General features: G+C 43.3%; 1 protein-coding gene across 2 annotated transcripts in view; it reads right to left on the bottom strand.

Moving 5' to 3' along the window:
- The window catches only part of LOC134338790 (uncharacterized), a 51,315-nt gene that overhangs the window by 22,195 nt on the left and 10,058 nt on the right, over nt 1-19,062 (bottom strand). The window contains exons 5-8 of one of the 2 annotated variants that reach the window (XM_063034853.1): nt 11,943-11,987; nt 10,444-10,488; nt 7,200-7,292; nt 1,140-1,167 (exon numbers count right to left, since the gene is read on the bottom strand). In XM_063034853.1, coding sequence (XP_062890923.1) covers nt 1,140-1,167; nt 7,200-7,292; nt 10,444-10,488; nt 11,943-11,987 — 211 coding nt within the window. The remainder of the gene's footprint in view (nt 1-1,139; nt 1,168-7,199; nt 7,293-10,443; nt 10,489-11,942; nt 11,988-19,062) is intronic. The other variant, XM_063034854.1, reaches the window with a different exon arrangement.

Here is a 19,062-nt window from a genome sequence, read left to right as displayed (position 1 = left end):
CAGTTCAATCACATTTATCATTGAATATGGTCAACAGCTTGGTGCTGAATTGTGGTATAAACGGACCATTGAGTGTAAGGATAATAGACCCATAAATCATCGAATTATGCCTGTAACAACGAATACGTTTTATTCCTTGAGTTTGGTCTGTATACCTCGGTGGTAAGGAAGGAAATGCAATGGTAGCATTCGTTCAAGAGTACTAGAATATAAAAGCACGGATTTAAGAGGACATGGTCAGATCACACCTGGAGAATTGTGAGTGGTTTTAGGCCTATATCAAAGAAATGATGTGCCGGCATTGCATTGAAAAGAATGGCTGTGAAAATGCATTGATTACTGCGGCCGTGCAGCAACTGAAAGGTTCCCACGGATAAACCCTTCGTTGCCGCGAATATGCAATAAACAGAGACGAGAAAAAGTTTACGAAGCGTGAAATATTTTCTCTGCTCTTCTGAATTTCATTATAACTGTGAATGAATAAATAAAATCAAAAGTATGTGATTTTTATCAGTTTTCATTCTGAATATTCATAGCATACGTATTACAAAAAATAAATAAAATAATGTGCCACGTAATTCAGGCAGTGTAAAAATGTACTGCTCAGATCACTGATTGGTTTGCACAGCTGTAGAAAGAAACAAAGGGAATATTGACTATGAGGAGCGTTTAAAAGCTCCGGGCCTGTACTCGCTGGAGTTTAGAAGAATGAGGGGGTTCTCTTTGAAAGCTGTCGAATATTGAAAGGCCTTGATAGAGGCAACGTGGAAAGTATGTTTCCTATTGCGAGTGAGTCTCGGCAGAGAGGACAACCTCAGAATGAAAGGACGGAGATAACAAGGCATTTCTTTAGCCAGAGAGTGGTCAATGTTTCGATATTTTCATTTCATAATTTATTTCCTCAGGGGGAGGTATTATCATAAATTAATTTTGAACAACTTTACTTTTAGTTCAGAAGCTGCGTTACTAATGGAAGAGAGAGGGCACGGAAATGATATCCACCTCTAAAGACATCAACATCTTGTGTACAGTATGAACTGTAATCTGTAACGTACTGCAAACTGTATTCAAATTCCAGCGAGAGGATCATAAGTGTTTTCATAAACACGCGCTTCTGTTGAAAAGTAACATTCACTCACCTATTGTTTCTGTTCCTTCTGGCGTTGGCTGCAAGTGAATAATAAAAATAGTAAAAATTATTCTGTGTTTTGCTTTAAAGTCAAGGTTTAAGTTAAGGCATCATGTCAGCCGCACTTAATAAACAATAAAACATTAATGTTTAAACCTACTACAAAACACAATCTGTTATCGATATTCTCCTTTACATCTGGAAAGTTTAACCTGTTGCTTGGGATAAAGGTTCAATATCCAATTGGCTGTCAAGTACATAAAGGTCGCAATCAGTTACCAGAATGATTTCCACATAGCACCACACACACGGGGGGGGGGGGGGGGGTGGGTGTTGGCTTGGAGCATGCGAGTCACCGGTCGCAATAAAACCATATTTTATATACAACTCGTCGTATTTTCTGTTGAAAGAAGCTTTCTTTTTTTTGCAGTCTCGGTCTAAGTTGTCTCGGCGTGATCATCATCGTTAGGCCTTTTATGTCCCCTACCGCCTCTTCCAAAGAAACTCTTCGAGTAGTTGTCGGTTAATGAATGACTGATGACCTCGCGTGCTTTCAAGTTCAACAGTGGACGTGACAGGGGATGAGGGAAGGTGCAGCTGACTCATATCGTTTCATATCGTCAAATCATATCGTTTCCTCGCTGCCCGGTAACACATGCTCTGCGGCCCGGTACCGATCCGCGGCCTGGTGGACTTAAAGAAGCCAAACCAGTTGTTTCATGTATTCTAAGGTCAAAATGCTGATATTCCCAAAGTAGAGGCACAAAGTCATAGAAAAGTGCAGCAAAGAAACAGGCCTTTCTGCCTAGCTAGTCCGCGCTGAACCATTTAAACTGCCTTTACCTATCGACCTGCACCGGGACCTCAGTCCAACAATCCACGTAATTGTCCAAACGTCTCTTAAACCTTGTAATCGAGCTTGTATGCACCACTTGTGCTGGCAGCTCGTTTCACACTTTCCCAACCCTCTGAGCGAAGCAATTTCCTCTCATGTTTCCCTTAAAATTTTTACCTTTCACACTTAACCCATGATATATGATTGTAGTTCCACCCAACCTCAGTGGAAAAAGCATGATGACTCTCGTAATGTTTTATACCTCTTTGAAATCTCCTCCTCTCTCTTCTACCTTCCTAGGAATAAAATTGTATCTTTCTTTACAACTCAGGTACTCAAGTCCTGGCAACATCGTTGTAAATTTTCTCCGAACTCTTTCTACATCACTTACATCGTTCTTTCAGGTGACCAAAACTTCACATGAAGAAGAAGAAAGCCCTTAACTCCGAGTGGAGTCATCGGGACGCCGTCATGACGGCTTTTTTTTTTTTTTTTTTTTAGCAGGCTTTCTTATTTGCTAGCTCGCCGCTCAACCCAGCACGGATGAAAACTGTGCAAGGGATCCGCTGGATTCGAACTCGGGAGCCTTCTTTCCGAAGTCCGGCGCTGATGCCACTACGCCACCAGCCGGCAAAACTGCACGTAATACTCCAAATTTGGCCTAACCAATGTCTTGTACATGCCATCTCCTGTACTCAATACTTTGATTTATGAAGGCCTGTGTGCCAAAAACTTTATTTATGATCCTATCTATTTGTGACGCCATGTTCAATGAATTATGGATGTGTATTGCCGAATCCTTTGTTCTACCACACTTCTCAGTACCCTGCCATTCACTGTGTAAGACTTATCTTGGTTGGTCTTACCGAAGTTCAACACCTCGCACTTGTCTCCATTAAATTTCATCTGCCATTTTGCAGACAAATTTTCCAGTTGGCCCACAGCCATTAAGTACTTTCATGCTGTTTACTACACCGGCAACCTTGGTGTCATCGGGAAATCTGCTGATCCAGTTAAACACATTTACATCCAGATCGTTGATATAAATGATAAAAAAACAACGGGCCCAGCACCGATTCCTGCTGCCTCCGGTCAGAGAGGCAACTATCTACCACCACTGTCGGCCTTCTCCCACAAAGCCAATGTCTGATCCAATTTACTACCTCAACTTGAATGCGGAGCAGCTGAAATTTCTCGACCAACTTCCTATGCAGAAACTTGTCAAAGTTCTGCTAAAGTTTATGTAGAGAACATCGACTGCCTTGTCTGCATTAGCTATCCTGGTAACTTACTCGAAAAATTCTGTAAGGTTGGTTAGTCACGACCTAACATGGACGAAGCCGCGCTGACAATCCTTTATCAGTCCATGGCTATCCAAATACCTGTTTATCAGGTCTCTCAGTAATACCTCCCAATAACTTTCTCACTACTGACGTCAAGCTCAGCTACTTATAATTTCCTGGTTTAGCTTTGGAGCCTTTCTTGAACAGCAGAACATTAGCTATCGTCCAGTCCTCTGGTATCTTATCTGTCGCTTAGTATAGTTTAATTACCTCTGTTAGGGTCCCGGAAATTCCTGTACTCGACTCCCGCAGGAACCTAGAGAACACTGTTACAATAATCTCCCCTTGTAATAATGATCAGTGAGGAGGTGATTCTTGCAACAACACCTTGTCAAGCTTAAGGGATTTATCCACCCTAATTTTCTTCAGGACAGAAAACACCTGATCCTCTGTAATCTGATAGTGTCCCTTGAAGTTGATACCGCTTTGCCTCACTTCTATAGACTCCTCATCCGTCTCAAGAGTAAATACAGAAGCAAAAAGTCTATTTGTTATCTCCTCATCTCATTTGGATGCACACATGGATTACCATTGTGATCTTCTAAGGAAATAATCATTGTCCCTTACAATCGTTTTGCTCTTAAAAATCTGTAGAAATCCTAAGGAATCTCTTTCACCTCGTCTGCTAGGGCAAACTCTTGCCTTCTATTAGCACTCCTGATTTCTTTCACAAGTGTTCCCTTGCACTTCGTGTAATCCAAAAACACGCTATTTGTTCCCACCTGCCTATATCTGTGGTGCACCTCCTTTCCTTTTAACCAGGGCCTCAGTGTTCCCAACACCTACTATCTTTACCTTTTATTCTGACAGGCATGTACGCGCTTTGTACTCTCAAAAATTCACTTTTGAAGTCCGAGAGCTCATTTGTCACGAAACAGCCTTTCCGAATTCACAATTTCTAGATCCTTTCTGATATCATCAAAATGGCATTTTTTCCAATTTAGAATATCAACTCGTGGACCTGACATATCTTTTTGCATATTTGCTTTGAAACCGGTGGCATTGTGATCACTAGATGCAATGCGTTCTTTACACAAATCTCTATTGCCTGCTCTGTCTCATTCCCTGATATTAGATCAAGCATCATGCACTCTGCCGTTGGGATTTCTACGTACTGTTTAAGGAAGTGTTCCTGAATTCATTTGACAAACTCTATCCAGTCTAGTGTTTTTACAGTTTGGGAATCCCAGTCAATATGTGGAAAGCTAAAATCAATTACTATAACAACATTATGCTTCAGTCAACAATACCGCTTTCAAATGTGTTCCTCTATATCCCTCGGACTGTTACCTAACTGTAATATAGCCTCATTAACATGGTCATATATTTCTTACTTTTTAGTTTAAAAAAAATCTAAATGCACTTATTATCAAAGTATATATAAATGATGCAACCTTGAGTTTTGTTTGCTGATCAGAGTCGCAAAGCAAGGAGACCGAAAGAGTCAAATAAAAACACGAGACCAACCCCAGTGCCCACAGAGAAAGAAGAGAAAAATCGAAACAAAATATGCAAAGAATAGAACCGTGAATCACCAAACAGCATTCAGAAACAAATTACGTCTTCAGATCGAAATCCCCGGACTAACTCGGTGTAGGCCCAAAGCCTTGGTATTCAGTTCAGCATATTAGCAGGGGAATCCCCGCAAAGTTCGCAGACACGAATCATAGCACCCGCGGGTAGTCTTAGCATCCCGGAGATAGCCGCCAGCCGTCATTCAATACGATTATGGCCGAACCTCCACTTTCATATCTCCTCCTCATATAGCATTGGGAAATATACGCAGCACTTTTTTTCTAACATTTTTCATTCTTAGTCCTACAGTGCCATTGACAGTAGAGAGTTCCACATGTTATTTTACGTCCCTTATTTCCCCCCCCCCCCCACGTTCCTGGTTTCATACAAACACTGAGCAAGGACTCATCCATCGGATATCTTTGCCCTATTTGCTTCCCTCCATTCCTACCCCAGTGATTCCCGTTGTGACTTTGTTTCCAGATCAGATTCCCACAATGGTAGTCCTTGTGTTCCCTGCTTATCTACCTCCATCCTGTCTCCATCTTTATCCTCCTTCCTTTTAGCTCATCTCACAGTTACTGCTTCGCCACAAGAAACGCATCGTTATAAATACAATGCGTTGTATAACATTGCGTTTGCATTTCGATTTATTTTTGTTGCATTTTTAGATTTTGTACATGATTGTTGTGAGTCCTTTTTTTTAATACCTCATCGGGCCCGGAGTAGCAATATTTTTGCTTTGTTTCCCAGTTTGTTACCTTTCGAAAATAGCTTGTTTACCCGGTCTCTGTCCTGAGCGATTGTTATTTGGTTCTATTGTATTTCCTTGTACTTACTGTGAACGCCCGGAAGAAAAAAATCTCAGTGTAGTATACGCTGATATACGTACTTTGAAAATGCATTGATTTTGAACTTTCATAATTTCGATCTCTTCTACATACATGTACTGAAGAATGAAAATAAACAATCATGAATCTGAAATCTTGAATATCTTCCAAACCCACCACATCTCTCCACAACCAGACTCACCCTTCATTTTCCTTCTTCTTCTCATTGCTCCATTTCCCAGTCTCAACCCTCACTGCCTGTCTCTATGCTGGCATTCTTCACTTTCCTCTCAGGCCTAGAGACAAAACGATGCTAATTCTTTGTTCAACCCCCACAGGGAGAATCGGGGAGTTCATCAACCTGAGAGTTTCTTGCTCCTTAGGATTGCGTCCCTCTTGGGGAAGATTTTTTCGACCTCACTTCTAGGTGATAGATCCCTATTCCGTGAATCTGTCACTCGGCATTAGCCATCGGTGACATCATCTCCCTATCATGTTTGTCTAGAGGTTTATAATTTCTATAAGACCCCACCTCATGCTTTAATATTACGATGAAAATGGGGGTAACACGTTCTCTTGCCAGACCTGCCACTCTAGGGATTACGTTAATAAACCTTACTTGCACTTTGCCTACGATAAGAATATCTTTCCTCAGATAAAGAGACCAATAGACATAGAAAAATTCATATGAACTCTCGTCTGTACTTCTGTATGTGGACATGTTCTCCTTATTTCACGAAACCCTCCGGACTCCTTAGTGCATCTAAATCGGAGGTTTGAACCATTGGTATACAAGACTATCCAATTCTAATAAGATCCTCATTTTTTGCTGGAGGGAACAAGAGAGAAGGATTCTATACAATGGTTCGGCCGGAGAAACTTCTTACCTTCATGTGTCGAGACCCTATGGTGTTCTTTGCCCTTGTAATTGTGGTAAAGATCATATCATCTGACGAATTTAATGGCTATGGAGAAGCATTTGAATGACTGGAGAATTCACTAGACTGAGCAGTTGAAGCTCGAGTTGTTAAGCCATGGTCAAATTGAACGGCAGAGTAAGGCTTGACTCACTCTTCCTTCAGTTAGTCCTGACGAAGGGTCTCGGCCTGAAACGTCGACTGCGCCTCTTCCTATAGATGCTGCCTGGCCTGCTGCGTTCACCAGCAACTTTGATGTGTGAAGGCTTGACTCCTCCTGTTTTCTTGTGATCCTGTGTTCCCTTCCGCTATACTACTTATAGTGGCTCAATAGCAGTCTTTCCAACATGAATAACTTCATTTTATTAGCATGAAACCGTATCTGTTGTACGTTTGTCCAAACATGCGGTTTCCCATATAAAGAGAACGAAATACCAACTCATAATCGCAGCAGAAGGTATAACTTAAAAACAGTAAAGGATTCACCGTCGAGAAATTGAAGGTCGAAGTATCAGAATCCTCGCACGGTTTTAAACCGATGAGCCCCGCAGCGTTTCGAGACGAGCACGGTAGATGTACATTGGGGATTGCATTGACTATACTGCACTCATATAGTGCCATTATACTCACATATTTTTCTGCGGACAAACCACACGATTGCAATGACAATCAATCCCAGTACAATCGCTCCTGCCACGATCACAATCAATATCCAGGTATTCACTGTTGGAAAACAAATTAACAAATAAATAAACGAATGAATAAATAAGTAAATAAATAATTGTAACCGACTGGGGGAATAAAAAATATTTCTGCGTCTGCTAATAAAAGCACAACAGACATAATAGTGGAATATAATATTCTAGAGAATGTATTCTTTCCCAGTAATGATAAACAATGGATGTTCCAATATAATATCCATTATTTCGCTGATGAGGTTTTATTACCGACGGCCGCCCATTGTACCAAAAAGTGGTTCATAAAAGGACATTAGTAACAGCAGTAACAATGCCATTAGCACAGCAGGGTAATTAAGGATTATGGTGAAAAGGCGGGTAGGTGGAGCTGAACACATGGACAGAACCGTTATGGTTTTATTGGAAAGCGGGGCAGGCTCAACGGGCTAGGTGGCGTATTTCTGCTCCTATTTGTTATGCTCTTATGTTTATGTGTTCAACTTTTACATCTTCCAACAATCACCTCCCAGCATTTCACATCATCAACCTTTCCCTACACACCCACATTTCCCTTAACCCTTGTCTCACCTATCATCTCCCTGCTTGTACTCTTCCCCGTCCCCCCCGCCTTCTTATCCTGGCTTCATCCCCCTTCCTTTCCATTCCCGATGTAGTGTCTTGGCCCGAAGCCTTCACTGTTCATTCCCGCCCATAGATGCTGGCCGCGCTGCTGAGCTCCTGCATTTCTCATGAAACTTCCTTAAGTGGAAAACTGGAGGGATTTCCAACACCACCTTCTTCCCGAAAGTGACATGTAAGTGGAGATCAGGCATCGAGAAGCTAAAGGGAACATCATGCTACTTCTGTAAAACAGAGAACCCTTGTCCCAATTAAAATCAAAGCGTTATCAGCCTAAAATTTCAGTTCTGCTTTTTTGTCTGTGCCCCGTTCCATGAGATACGAGTTCAGGATATCAGCGCAGAGTCCGCTGTCTCGGTGGGTCTTAAGCTGCAAGAACACAGCAGATGAGCAGTAGGTATGTCTTGGGTTGCACCTGTTTGGAGTTCCTGGATCAAAGGTTCAGCTCTGCATCACGCAGTTATCAATATCAATATGCAGGTTTACATAAAAATAACATTTTTCTGCGAAGAAACAGCTGAGAGTCTATGTCTTGCCAAGTTACAAAATGAATCCAATGTTTCAGTTCTGCATTTATTTCCTTTGTAAAGATGCATTTTTAGACATTGCAGGTGGAATTGAGTGATCAATCTTTCACGAGTTAGACATGTGACTACTGTGCCTCATAATGGAGTCATAGCACGGCGGTGTAGCACTCGGCTCGCGCCTCGGGGCTCAGTTCCGGCGCCGTTCTGTAAGGAGTGTCTGTACGTTCTAACCCTGGAATACTTGGGGTTTCCACGGGTGCTCTAGTCTCCTCCTACAGTCCGAAGACGTACCGGTTAGATTAATTGGTCAATGCTAAATTGTCCTGTGATTAGTTTAGGATTAATCGGAGTTGTGACGTGGCTCGGGTAGCGTGGCTCTGTATGGCTAAATAAATAAATAACAATGCGGAAAGATCTCCATCTGTCTGTCTGTCTATCTATCTATCTATCTATATCCACGGAGCATGAAGTACACATTGACACTAAGTCCCACAGCTCCATTTTTATTCTTCCCAAATGTCAACAGATTCTACCACTTTAACAAGGGGCAATGGACACCTGTCAATTGATCTTGCAGCCAATGGGTATCAGTTTGGATATTCCTAAAGTCGCGCGAAATCTAAACCGTCAGCCCTTATCATGATTTTCTATCACGACTACGCCTCACTCACCAGGGGAAATGTCCCAGCGCCAGCCCATGCAACCTCTCCTTATAGCTGAAACCCTCAACCTCCTGCACCTCTGGGGAAACAGTCCAAGCCTATCTTGGCATTCTGTGTACCTCAGCACTGCAGTTCCGATAGCATCTCGCGGAAATTTTCTGCACTCTTTCCAGCATAATTACATCCTTGAAATAGTCCGGTTAGCGGAACTGGACACAGTACTGCAGGTGGGGTCTCATCAACGTCTTGTAAAACTGTAACATGACGTTCTACCCCCTCTACTCAATACCCTGAACGATGAACCCAGTCTATCACTGCAAACTATCTCTTAGGGCTCGCGTTCCCCCTTACGTCACAAAGTATTCTTGGCTGTTACGTTAATAAATGTAATATATGGTATATGGTGTTGTTATGTGGATATTAATGACTGTTTCTTAAAGGATAGCCTCCACGTAAATAAGTGCGTGAACAGACTGATGGGATTCCCCTGAGAACTCTTAATGATTTGAGAGGCCGATTGGCCTAATTTTGTGGCGAAAGGAAATATAAGAGATGTTTATCTGAAAAATAATTGAACATCGACTTCTCTAACTTCCGCTACTGCCCCATCTCCCCCTCGTACCCCATCTGTTACTTATTTTTATACACACATTCTTTCTTTCACTCTCCTTTTTCTCCCTCTCCCTAGAGATGCTGCCTGGCCTGCTGCGTTCACCAGCAACTTTGATGTGTGTTGTTTGATGATTTAATCAGAATCGTATTTTGACGTGATATCAAAGAACACACGAAACGAACGGAGGCTGGTGCAATTTACACGTTTAGAGACATTTACGCAGGTACAGGGGAAATAAAAGATTTAGAACGATATGGACCAAACACAAGGAAATGGGAACATCTTTGGTAGCAGCTGAGTCAGTATTTATGAGATCGGCTCGCTGTGTGACTCGCAAATGCTGAAGGAGCCAAGAAACCAACAACACGACACCTTGAAGGCATCGATTCAAGAACACTCAATTTGTCTTCATCATTTAACTTCTCAACCTTCAATCTGTACATGCACCAGCAAATCGACCCGATCGTTGGTGGTGTGGGGTGCTGGTGATGGTAGAGGTTGTGTTGAGGGTGCTGGTGGCGGTGGTGGTAGTTGTGTTTGTGTGGGTGTGTGTGTGTGTGTGTGTGTGTGTGTGTGTGTGTTTCGAGCTGAGGGGGATGGCGCTTCACTACAGTACGCCCGACAGTAAGATATGATGGAACGATATGTGCTGACAACAACCATATACATGGTATCGAAACTTGTTTGTTTTGCTATATTACATGGAATAGTAATTGCTTATTAAATACCATTTTGCGAATGGCGTTCGATATGTACCTTTGAATGGTAGATCTTCGGAAGATTGTCCCCCTGAGTCTGCATCTGAAAGAGTCAGGTTCGGAATATTAAATATATATTGAAAATGCAGCGATGTACATGATTGTATATGATTCATCGATGGAGGGGACGAATGGACAACGGAGTTGTGTAGGGAGCGATCCTTGGGGAATGCGGGGGGGGGTGGAGGGAAAGATGTGGTAGGGAGCGATCCCTGCGGAATGCAGAAATCTTTCCCTCCCCCCCCCTTGGCATTCCGCAGGGATCGCTCCCTACACAACTCCCTTGTCCATTCGTCCCCCCCCCCCAATTCCTCCCCACTGATCTCCCTCCTGGCACTTATCCGTGTAAGCGGAACAACTGCTACACATGCCCTTACACTTCCTCCCTTACCACCATTCAGGGCCCCAAACAGTCCTTCCAGGTGAGGCATCACTTCACCTGTGAGTCGACTGGGGTGATATACTGCGTCCGGTGCTCCCGATGTGGCCTTTTATATATTGGCGGGACCCGACGCAGACTGGGAGACCACTTTGCTGAACATCTACGCTCTGTCCGCCAGAGAAAGCAGGATCTCCCAGTGGCCACACATTTTAATTCCACATCCCATTCCCATTCTGACATGTCTATCCACGGCCTCCTCTACTGTAAATATGAAGCCACACTCAGGTTGGAGGAACAACACCTTATATTCCGTCTGGGTAGCCTCCAATCTGATGGCATGAACATCGACTTCTCTAACTTCCGCTAATGCCCCACCTCCCCCTCGTACCCCATCTGTTACTTATTTTTATACACACATTCTTTCTCTCACTCTCCTTTTTCTCCCTCTCCCTAGAGATGCTGCCTGGCCTGCTGCGTTCACCAGCAACTTTGATGTGTGTTGTTTGATGATTTAATCAGAATCGCATTTTGACGTGATATCAAAGAACACACGAAACGAACGGAGGCTGGTGCAATTTACACGTTTAGAGACATTTACGCAGGTACAAGGGAAATAAAAGATTTAGAACGATATGGACCAAACACAAGGAAATGGGAACATCTTTGGTAGCAGCTGAGTCAGTATTTATGAGATCGGCTCGCTGTGTGACTCGCAAATGCTGAAGGAGCCAAGAAACCAACAACACGACACCTTGAAGGCATCGATTCAAGAACACTCAATTTGTCTTCATCATTTAACTTCTCAACCTTCAATCTGTACATGCACCAGCAAATCGACCCGATCGTTGGTGGTGTGGGGTGCTGGTGATGGTGATGGTAGAGGTTGTGTTGAGGGTGCTGGTGGCGGTGGTGGTAGTTGTGTTTGTGTGTGTGTGTGTGTTTCGAGCTGAGGGGGATGGCGTTTCACTACAGTACGCCTGACGGTAAGATATGATGGAATGATATGTGCTGACAACAGCCATATACATGGTATAGAAACTTGTTTGTTTTGCTATATTACATGGAATAGTAATTGCTTATTAAATACCATTTTGCGAATGGCGTTCGATATATACCTTTGAATGGTGGAACTTCGGAAGATTGTCCCTCTGAGCCTGCATCTGAAAGAGTCAGATTCGGGATATTAAATATATATTGAAAATGCAGCGATGCACATGATTGTATATGATTCATCGATGGAGGGGACGAATGGACAAGGGAGTTGTGTAGGGAGCGATCCCTGCGGAATGCGGGGGGGGGGGGGAGGGAAAGATGTGGTAGGGAGCGATCTCTGTGGAATGCAGAAATCTTCCCCCCCCCCTACTAAACTGTCCGTGTAAGCGGAACAAGTGCTACACATGCCCTTCTACGCTCTGTCCGCCAGAGAAAGCAGGATCTCCCAGTGGCCACATATTTTAATTCCACATCCCATTCGCATTCTGACATGTCTATCTACGGCCTCCCTACTGTAAAGATGAAGCCACACTCAGGTTGGAGGAACAACACCTTATATTCCGTCTGGGTAGCCTCCAACCTGATGGCATGAACATCGACTTCTCTAACTTCCGCTAAGGCCCCACCTCCCCCTCGTAGGCCATCTGTTACTCATTTTTATGCACACATTCTTTCTCTCACTCTCCTTTTTCTCCCTCTGTTCCTCTGAATATACCTCTTGCCCATCCTCTGGGTCACCCCCCCCCTTGTCTTTCTTCCCGGACCTCCTGTCCCATGATCCTCTCGTATCCCCTTTTGTCTATCACCTGTCCAGCTCTCGGATCTATCCCTCCCCCTCCTGTCTTCTCCTATCATTTTGGATCTCCCCCTCCCCCTCCAACTTTCAAATCCCTTACTCACTCTTCCTTCAGTTAGTCCTGACGAAGGGTCTCGGCCTGAAACGTCGACTGCACCTCTTCCTACAAATTATATTCCTGTATGTTATGGTCTAACTGTGGTTTCTACTGAATCGGTTCCCTCCAAATTTTATTATATGCCTTGCTTTTCTTGATTCCACATCTCTGAGTACGCGTGTAAATTCATTCTGGAGGTGTTGGAATCAGTGACAATCGCAACATTTAAGAACAGCTTGGAAAGGTACACATAACCAAGACGTTCAAGGATTCGGTCCCCACGAAGGATGCTGGAAATAATAAAGATGTGTATAACAGTCGACATGAATGAGGCGAGCCCCACTGCACCGCCTGAGGAATTGCTTGGAATCTGCCCTCTGCTTTTTTGGGAAGTATATCTTAAAGAAAACTCTTGAACTTACTGGACTCACCAGTCACTGAATCATTAAATTTGAATTTTCTTTTGAAAGTATGAAAGGGATTAAAACAAAATTATTCATTCGTCAAGAAATTGTGGAAGTGGCTGACAGTTCTGACCGAAAATGAAACAGCGGGCTGCCTAATGCGCCACTGAGATGAATCATTGCCACTAATTACTTCAGTGGAGTTATCATGAAGCCTTTCCCTTACCATGCCGGCCTGTGAGTTATCTCGTATTAGTGCCACAGTTGCCGTGAATTGAATAGAATTGGAATTGCTGTCGCCAAGGGTGTTGGCAACATAAACTATTGTAGCTTCGAATTAAGCAAGAGAACAGACTAAATTGCGTATTTTCTTCTTTCTGTTCCTTGAACTTGCATTACACAATCAGCAGTCGCATTTGTTCCTTCTTTTCAAACGCACACATATATAAGTAACGCAATATACACGTAGGACCAAAACCGAGAGTCTACTAAATGGATTGGTTTGGTTCTCAAGCAATGAATCTAACGTTTTAAAGTTGCGCTGCGTTTAGTTGGGTAACCATACTGTTCTCGAAAATTAATCAGCTTAGTGGAGCTGCGGAAGATAAAACAGTGGAAAACTTCGGTGCTAGTCATGTACAGACCACTAAAGGCGTGTAGCGGGAAAGAGGGAAGTTCATGCTTGTTAATGGTACCCAGATGGTCTGCGGGAGATTTAATATGAGGAGGCAGACAACAAGAGTCAGATAGAGGAGGAAAGAACACACGAGGAGAGAAGAGAGAGGAAGGAGAAAATCAGAAATTAGGCGGCACACATCAAAGTTGCTGGTGAACGCAGCAGACCAGGCAGCATCTCTAGGAAGAGGTACAGTTGACGTTTCGGGACGACACCCTTCGTCAGGACTAACTGAAAGAAGAACTAGTAAGAGATTTGAAAGTGGGAGGGCGAGGGGGAGATCCAAAATGATAGAAGAAGACAGGAGGGGGAGGGATGGAGCCAAGAGCTGGACAGTTGATTGGTAAAAAGGGATATGAGAGGATCATGGGACAGGAGGCCTAGGGAGAACGAAAAGGGGGAGGGGGGAAACCCAGAGGATGGGCAAGGAGTATAGTGAGAGGGACAGAGGGAGAAAAAGGAGAGAGAGAAAAAGAATGTGTGTATATAAATAAATAACGGATGGGATACGAGGCAGAAGTGGGGCATTAGCGGAAGTTTGAGAAGTCATGGCATGGGAAACAGAAAAAAACGTTACTGCCTGATCTCAACATAAGCTTGCCATCAAAAGGCAGCATGTGGTAGTAGTTGGAGGGTATTCTGTCTGGAGGGCAGTGACCAGTGATTTCCACAGGGATCTTTTCAGGGCCTTCTGTTCTTCGCGAATTAGTTTTTTTATAATGACATGGACGAGTACATGTAATGGTTCGTTAATAAGTGTGCAGATTATACGAAGATTGATGGTGTCTTGGAGGGTATGGAAGACAGACTTAGATTAGAGTGAGGCATTGACAGGATGCAGAGCTGGGCTGAATAGCAGTAGATGGAAACGCGTAAAGTATTCACTTTGGAACTTCTAATTTATTTAGTTACAGGTGGCCTCACTATAGAAAGAACTTGGAAAGTGTAGAAAGGATGCAGAGGAAATTTACCAGAATGATGCTCAGATAGAGTGTATGTTATGAGGATAGGATACGCAAGCTAGGTCTTTACTGTTTGGTGAAAAGTAGTGGCGGTAATGCTTTATACAAGGGGAACAACCTTAAGCTCTTATGAGGAAAAAAATGGGGGAATGTCAGCGGTAGGTACTTTTACACAGAGAGTAGCAGGTGCACGGAACGTGCTGCCAGTGGTCGTGGTAGAGGCAGATACATTAGACCCATTATAGAGACTCTTAGAGAGTCACAGGAATGAATGAACAATGGAAGTAAGGTTTAGCTTTATCTTGGAGTAGATCAAACTTCACGGCTCAAAGGGCCTACACTGAGCTGTACTGTTCAATGTTCTATGAGAGGGAGATGCAGTGCGTAAGAGAGAAAATTAATAAAGCATAATAAAGTAACAAACACAAAAAAAAATCAGAAACCAGGTTGTTGGATATCTGTAAACCTGGAACAAACAAAAATAAGAACGATGTAGAGGTCTGACAGGTAAGGTCACATTCGCGGGGAAACTTGAACGATATCAGCAACCTCCTTTTGATATTAACACCTATCTGGCCTTGGATCAATAAGGCGATCGAGATTTTAAAGGTAGAGCTTCGTGGCAGTTTCTCCGAGTTGTGGAGTGACCACTCAACAGGAGGTGGGTAAGAAGAGCTACCTTTCAGTGAAGACAGCGTTCAACACTTAATAAGTAGAGCTTCACGACAGTTGGACAGTTGACATCAGGGTGTGCGTCAAAAAAAGCTAGCTTTGAATCAGGAAGGCGATCGGGACATTACAGGCAGAGTTTCGCGGCCGTTTCTCTTAGTTGAGCAGCGACCAATCATCAAGAGAGATTCATTGGAAAGAGTCAAATAAACAGCACAGGTGCAAGCGGTAGGTCCCACTCTTTCTGTTCTTATTTGTTCATTCCTAGTCTTTTAGGGCATCGCAGTTTTGTGAGAATTGCTCCAGGGGCCGAGTTCTTTTTTCTCACTGCGAGTGGGATGTGGGAAGTCTGGCGGAGCAGCAGTCTCCCGGATAAACACACCTGCACCAGGGCACCGAGCTGCAGCATCTAAGAGAATGTGTTAAGGAACTGGAGCTGTAGATCGATGGCCTTGACGCATACGGGACAACGAGGAGGTGATAGACAGGAGCTAAACATAAGCACCTCTAGATTGCAGGAGACAGGTAATTGGGTAACTGTCAGGAGGAGAAGAAAGGCACAGAAAGGGCAGAACACACCTAAGGCCGTTCTCCTCGATAATATGCATGCAACGTTCGGTACAATTGAGGAGAACGACCTACCAGAGGAAGCCACAGGCTTTGGCACTGAGTCTGGTGCTGTTGCTCAGAAGAACAATGAAGTGAAGAGGAATGCAGTGTTGATAGGAGATTCCCTGGTCAGATGAACACAGACAAGATTCTGCGGGGGCAATAGAGACACAGCGATGGCATGTTGCCTCCCTAATGCAAGGATCAGGGATATCGCCGATCTTCTCCATGGCATTCCCAAGGGTGAGGATGAGCAGTCAGGAGTCTTGGTGCATATTGACACCAATGACATTGCTAGACAAGTTGATGAGGTTCTGAAGAAAGATTTTAGAGAGCCAGGTAAAAAGCTGAGAAACACGACCTCCAGGATTGTAATCTATGACTTGATGCCTGTGCCACCTGCCAGTAAGGGTAGGGCTATGATGATTAACCAGGTAAATGAGTGGAAGAAGAAATCTTGCAGTGTTACAGATTTATAGATCATTGTGGCCGCTTCTGGGGAATGTACGATTTGCAAAAAAGAGTCGGGTTACATCTGAACCAGAGGATGGCGAGAGTTGTTCAGGAGGGTTTAAACGAATTTGGCAGGGGAATGGCAACTAGAGTCATAGTGCCAAAGATGAGGTGGCTAGTTTACAAACAGAGGCAATGTGTGATGAGGAGAGGCTGTTGCCAGAGCAAACATGTCGTCAACAGGATGAGTAGCAACGTGAAAGGTGGACAACATTGAAAATGGTGAATATAGGACTAAAGGTGTTATATTTGAATGCGCACCATATACAGAATAAGGTAGATGAACTTGCAGCACAGTTACAGATTAGCATGTATGATGTGGCAAGAATCACGGAATCATGGCTGAAAGATGGTTGTAGCTGGAAGCTTAATGCCCAAGGACACACATTGTTTCGAAAGGACAGGGAGGAAGGCAGAGGGAGTGGGGCTTCTCTGTCAGTAAAAATGAAATCAAATAATTAGAAAGAGGTGACCCTAATCATTTGAACGTGGTCGGAAAGTGTTGAATAACCGTGGAAAGAGCTAAGAAATTGCAAGGCTGAAAAGTTCCTGATGAGCGTTATATGCACACCCCAGAGGATGTAGTTTACAAATTACAATGGGGGAGAGAAAATGCATGCCAAAAGGGCAATGTTACAGTAGTCATGGGGAATTTCGAAGTGCAAGTAGATTAGAAAAAAAAAAATAGGTTGGTGCTAGATTCCAAGAGGGGGATTTCCAGGATGCGTACAATATGGCGTTTTAGAGCAGCTAGGGTTTGAGCCCACTAGGGGACAAGCTATTGTGGTCTGGGTTTTGTGCAACGAAACGGAATTCATTGGAGAGCTTAAGGTAAAAGAACCTTTAGTGTTAAGTGATTATAGTTTGTAAGAATTCACCATGAAATTTGAGAAGGAAAAGCGAATTTCAGATGTATCAGTATTACAGTGGAGTAAAGGGAATTACTGAGATATCAGAGAGGAGTTGACACGAATTGTTTGCAAAAGAACACTGGCAGGTGTGACGACAGAGGAGCAATGGCTGGAATTTCTTGAAACAATTCGGAAGGCAGAGGATACATATATACATCACAGAGCGAAGTATGTATTCTAAAGTCAAGATGCTACTACTGTAGCTAACAAGTGAAGTCAACGCCAACATAAAAGATAAAGAGAGGGTGTATAATAGAGCAAACATTACTGGGAAATTAGAGGGTTGGGAAGCTTATAAAATCCAAAAGAAGTCAACTAAAAGTCATTAGAAGGTAAAGATGGAATAAGAAATTGAGCTATCCAATAATATTAAAGAGGATACCAAATGTTACTTCAGATACATAAAGTGTAAAAGGGACACGACATTTGACATCGAACGACTGGAACGATACTGGAGAGGGAGTAATGGGGGACAAGGAAATGGAGTACTCACTGAATACGTATTTTACACCAGTTTTCACTGTGGAAAACTCTAGTCGTGTGGTGTAAGTTCCATTTGTCAGGGTTCATAAAATGTATAAAGTTGCTATTACGAGAGAGAAGGTCCTTTGGAAACTGAAAGTTCAGAATGTAGCTATGAGACCTAGACCAGATGGTGTACACCCCAGGGTACTGGAAAAGGTGGGTGGAGAAATCGTGGAGGCATTAGTAATAATCTTTTAAGCATCACTAGAGTCTGTAATGGTTCCGGAAGGCTGAGAAATAGAAAATGTTAGTCTACTCTTCAAGAAGGGAGAGAGGCAGAGAGGCAGAAAAAAATACACCATAATGGTTAGGAAGACGTTGGCGTCGATTATTAAGAATGAAATCACAGAGCATTTCAAGGCAAATGACAAACTGGCCGTAGTCAGCATGGTTTCCTCAAGGGAAAATATTGCCTGACAAATCTGTTGGAATTCCTTGAAGAAACACGAAGCAGAAACACCAAGACAAGGGAGAATCGGTTGATGTTGTGTGCTTGGATTATCTGAACTTCGTTGACAAGGTGCCACACCTGAGGCTGCGTAACAAGCTACGAGCTCATTATATTACGGAAAAGATTCTAGAAAGGATAAAGCATTGGCTGATTGACAGAAGGGAAATACAGGGAATAAAGGAAGCATTTTCTGGTTGGCTGTCAGTGATTATCGTGTTCCACAGGGGTCAGTTTTGGGACCGTTTGGCTTTACGTTATATGTCAATGATTTGGATGATGGAATTGATGGCTTTGATGAAATGGTTGCAGATGATATGGAAATAGGTGGAGTAGCAGGTAGATTTTAGGAAGCATAGATGTTACGGAAAGACTCCGACTGATTAGGAGAATGGTCAATGAAGTGGCAGATGGAATACAGAGTCGGGAAGTGTATGGTCATGCACTTGATTGACAAGAATTAAAAGGGTTGACTATTTTCTAAATTGAGAGAAATACAGGATCAAAACTGAGGCACAAAGGGACCTGGGAGTGCTTGTGCAAGATGCTCGAACGGTTAATTTGCAGTTTGAGTCTGTGGTGAGGAAGGCAAACGCGATGTCAGCATTCATTCCAAGATAACTAGGATATAA

The sequence above is a fragment of the Mobula hypostoma genome, chromosome 28, assembly GCF_963921235.1.
Source record: "Mobula hypostoma chromosome 28, sMobHyp1.1, whole genome shotgun sequence".
NCBI lineage: Eukaryota > Metazoa > Chordata > Chondrichthyes > Myliobatiformes > Myliobatidae > Mobula > Mobula hypostoma.
This window is presented reverse-complemented; position numbering and strand designations above follow the sequence as displayed.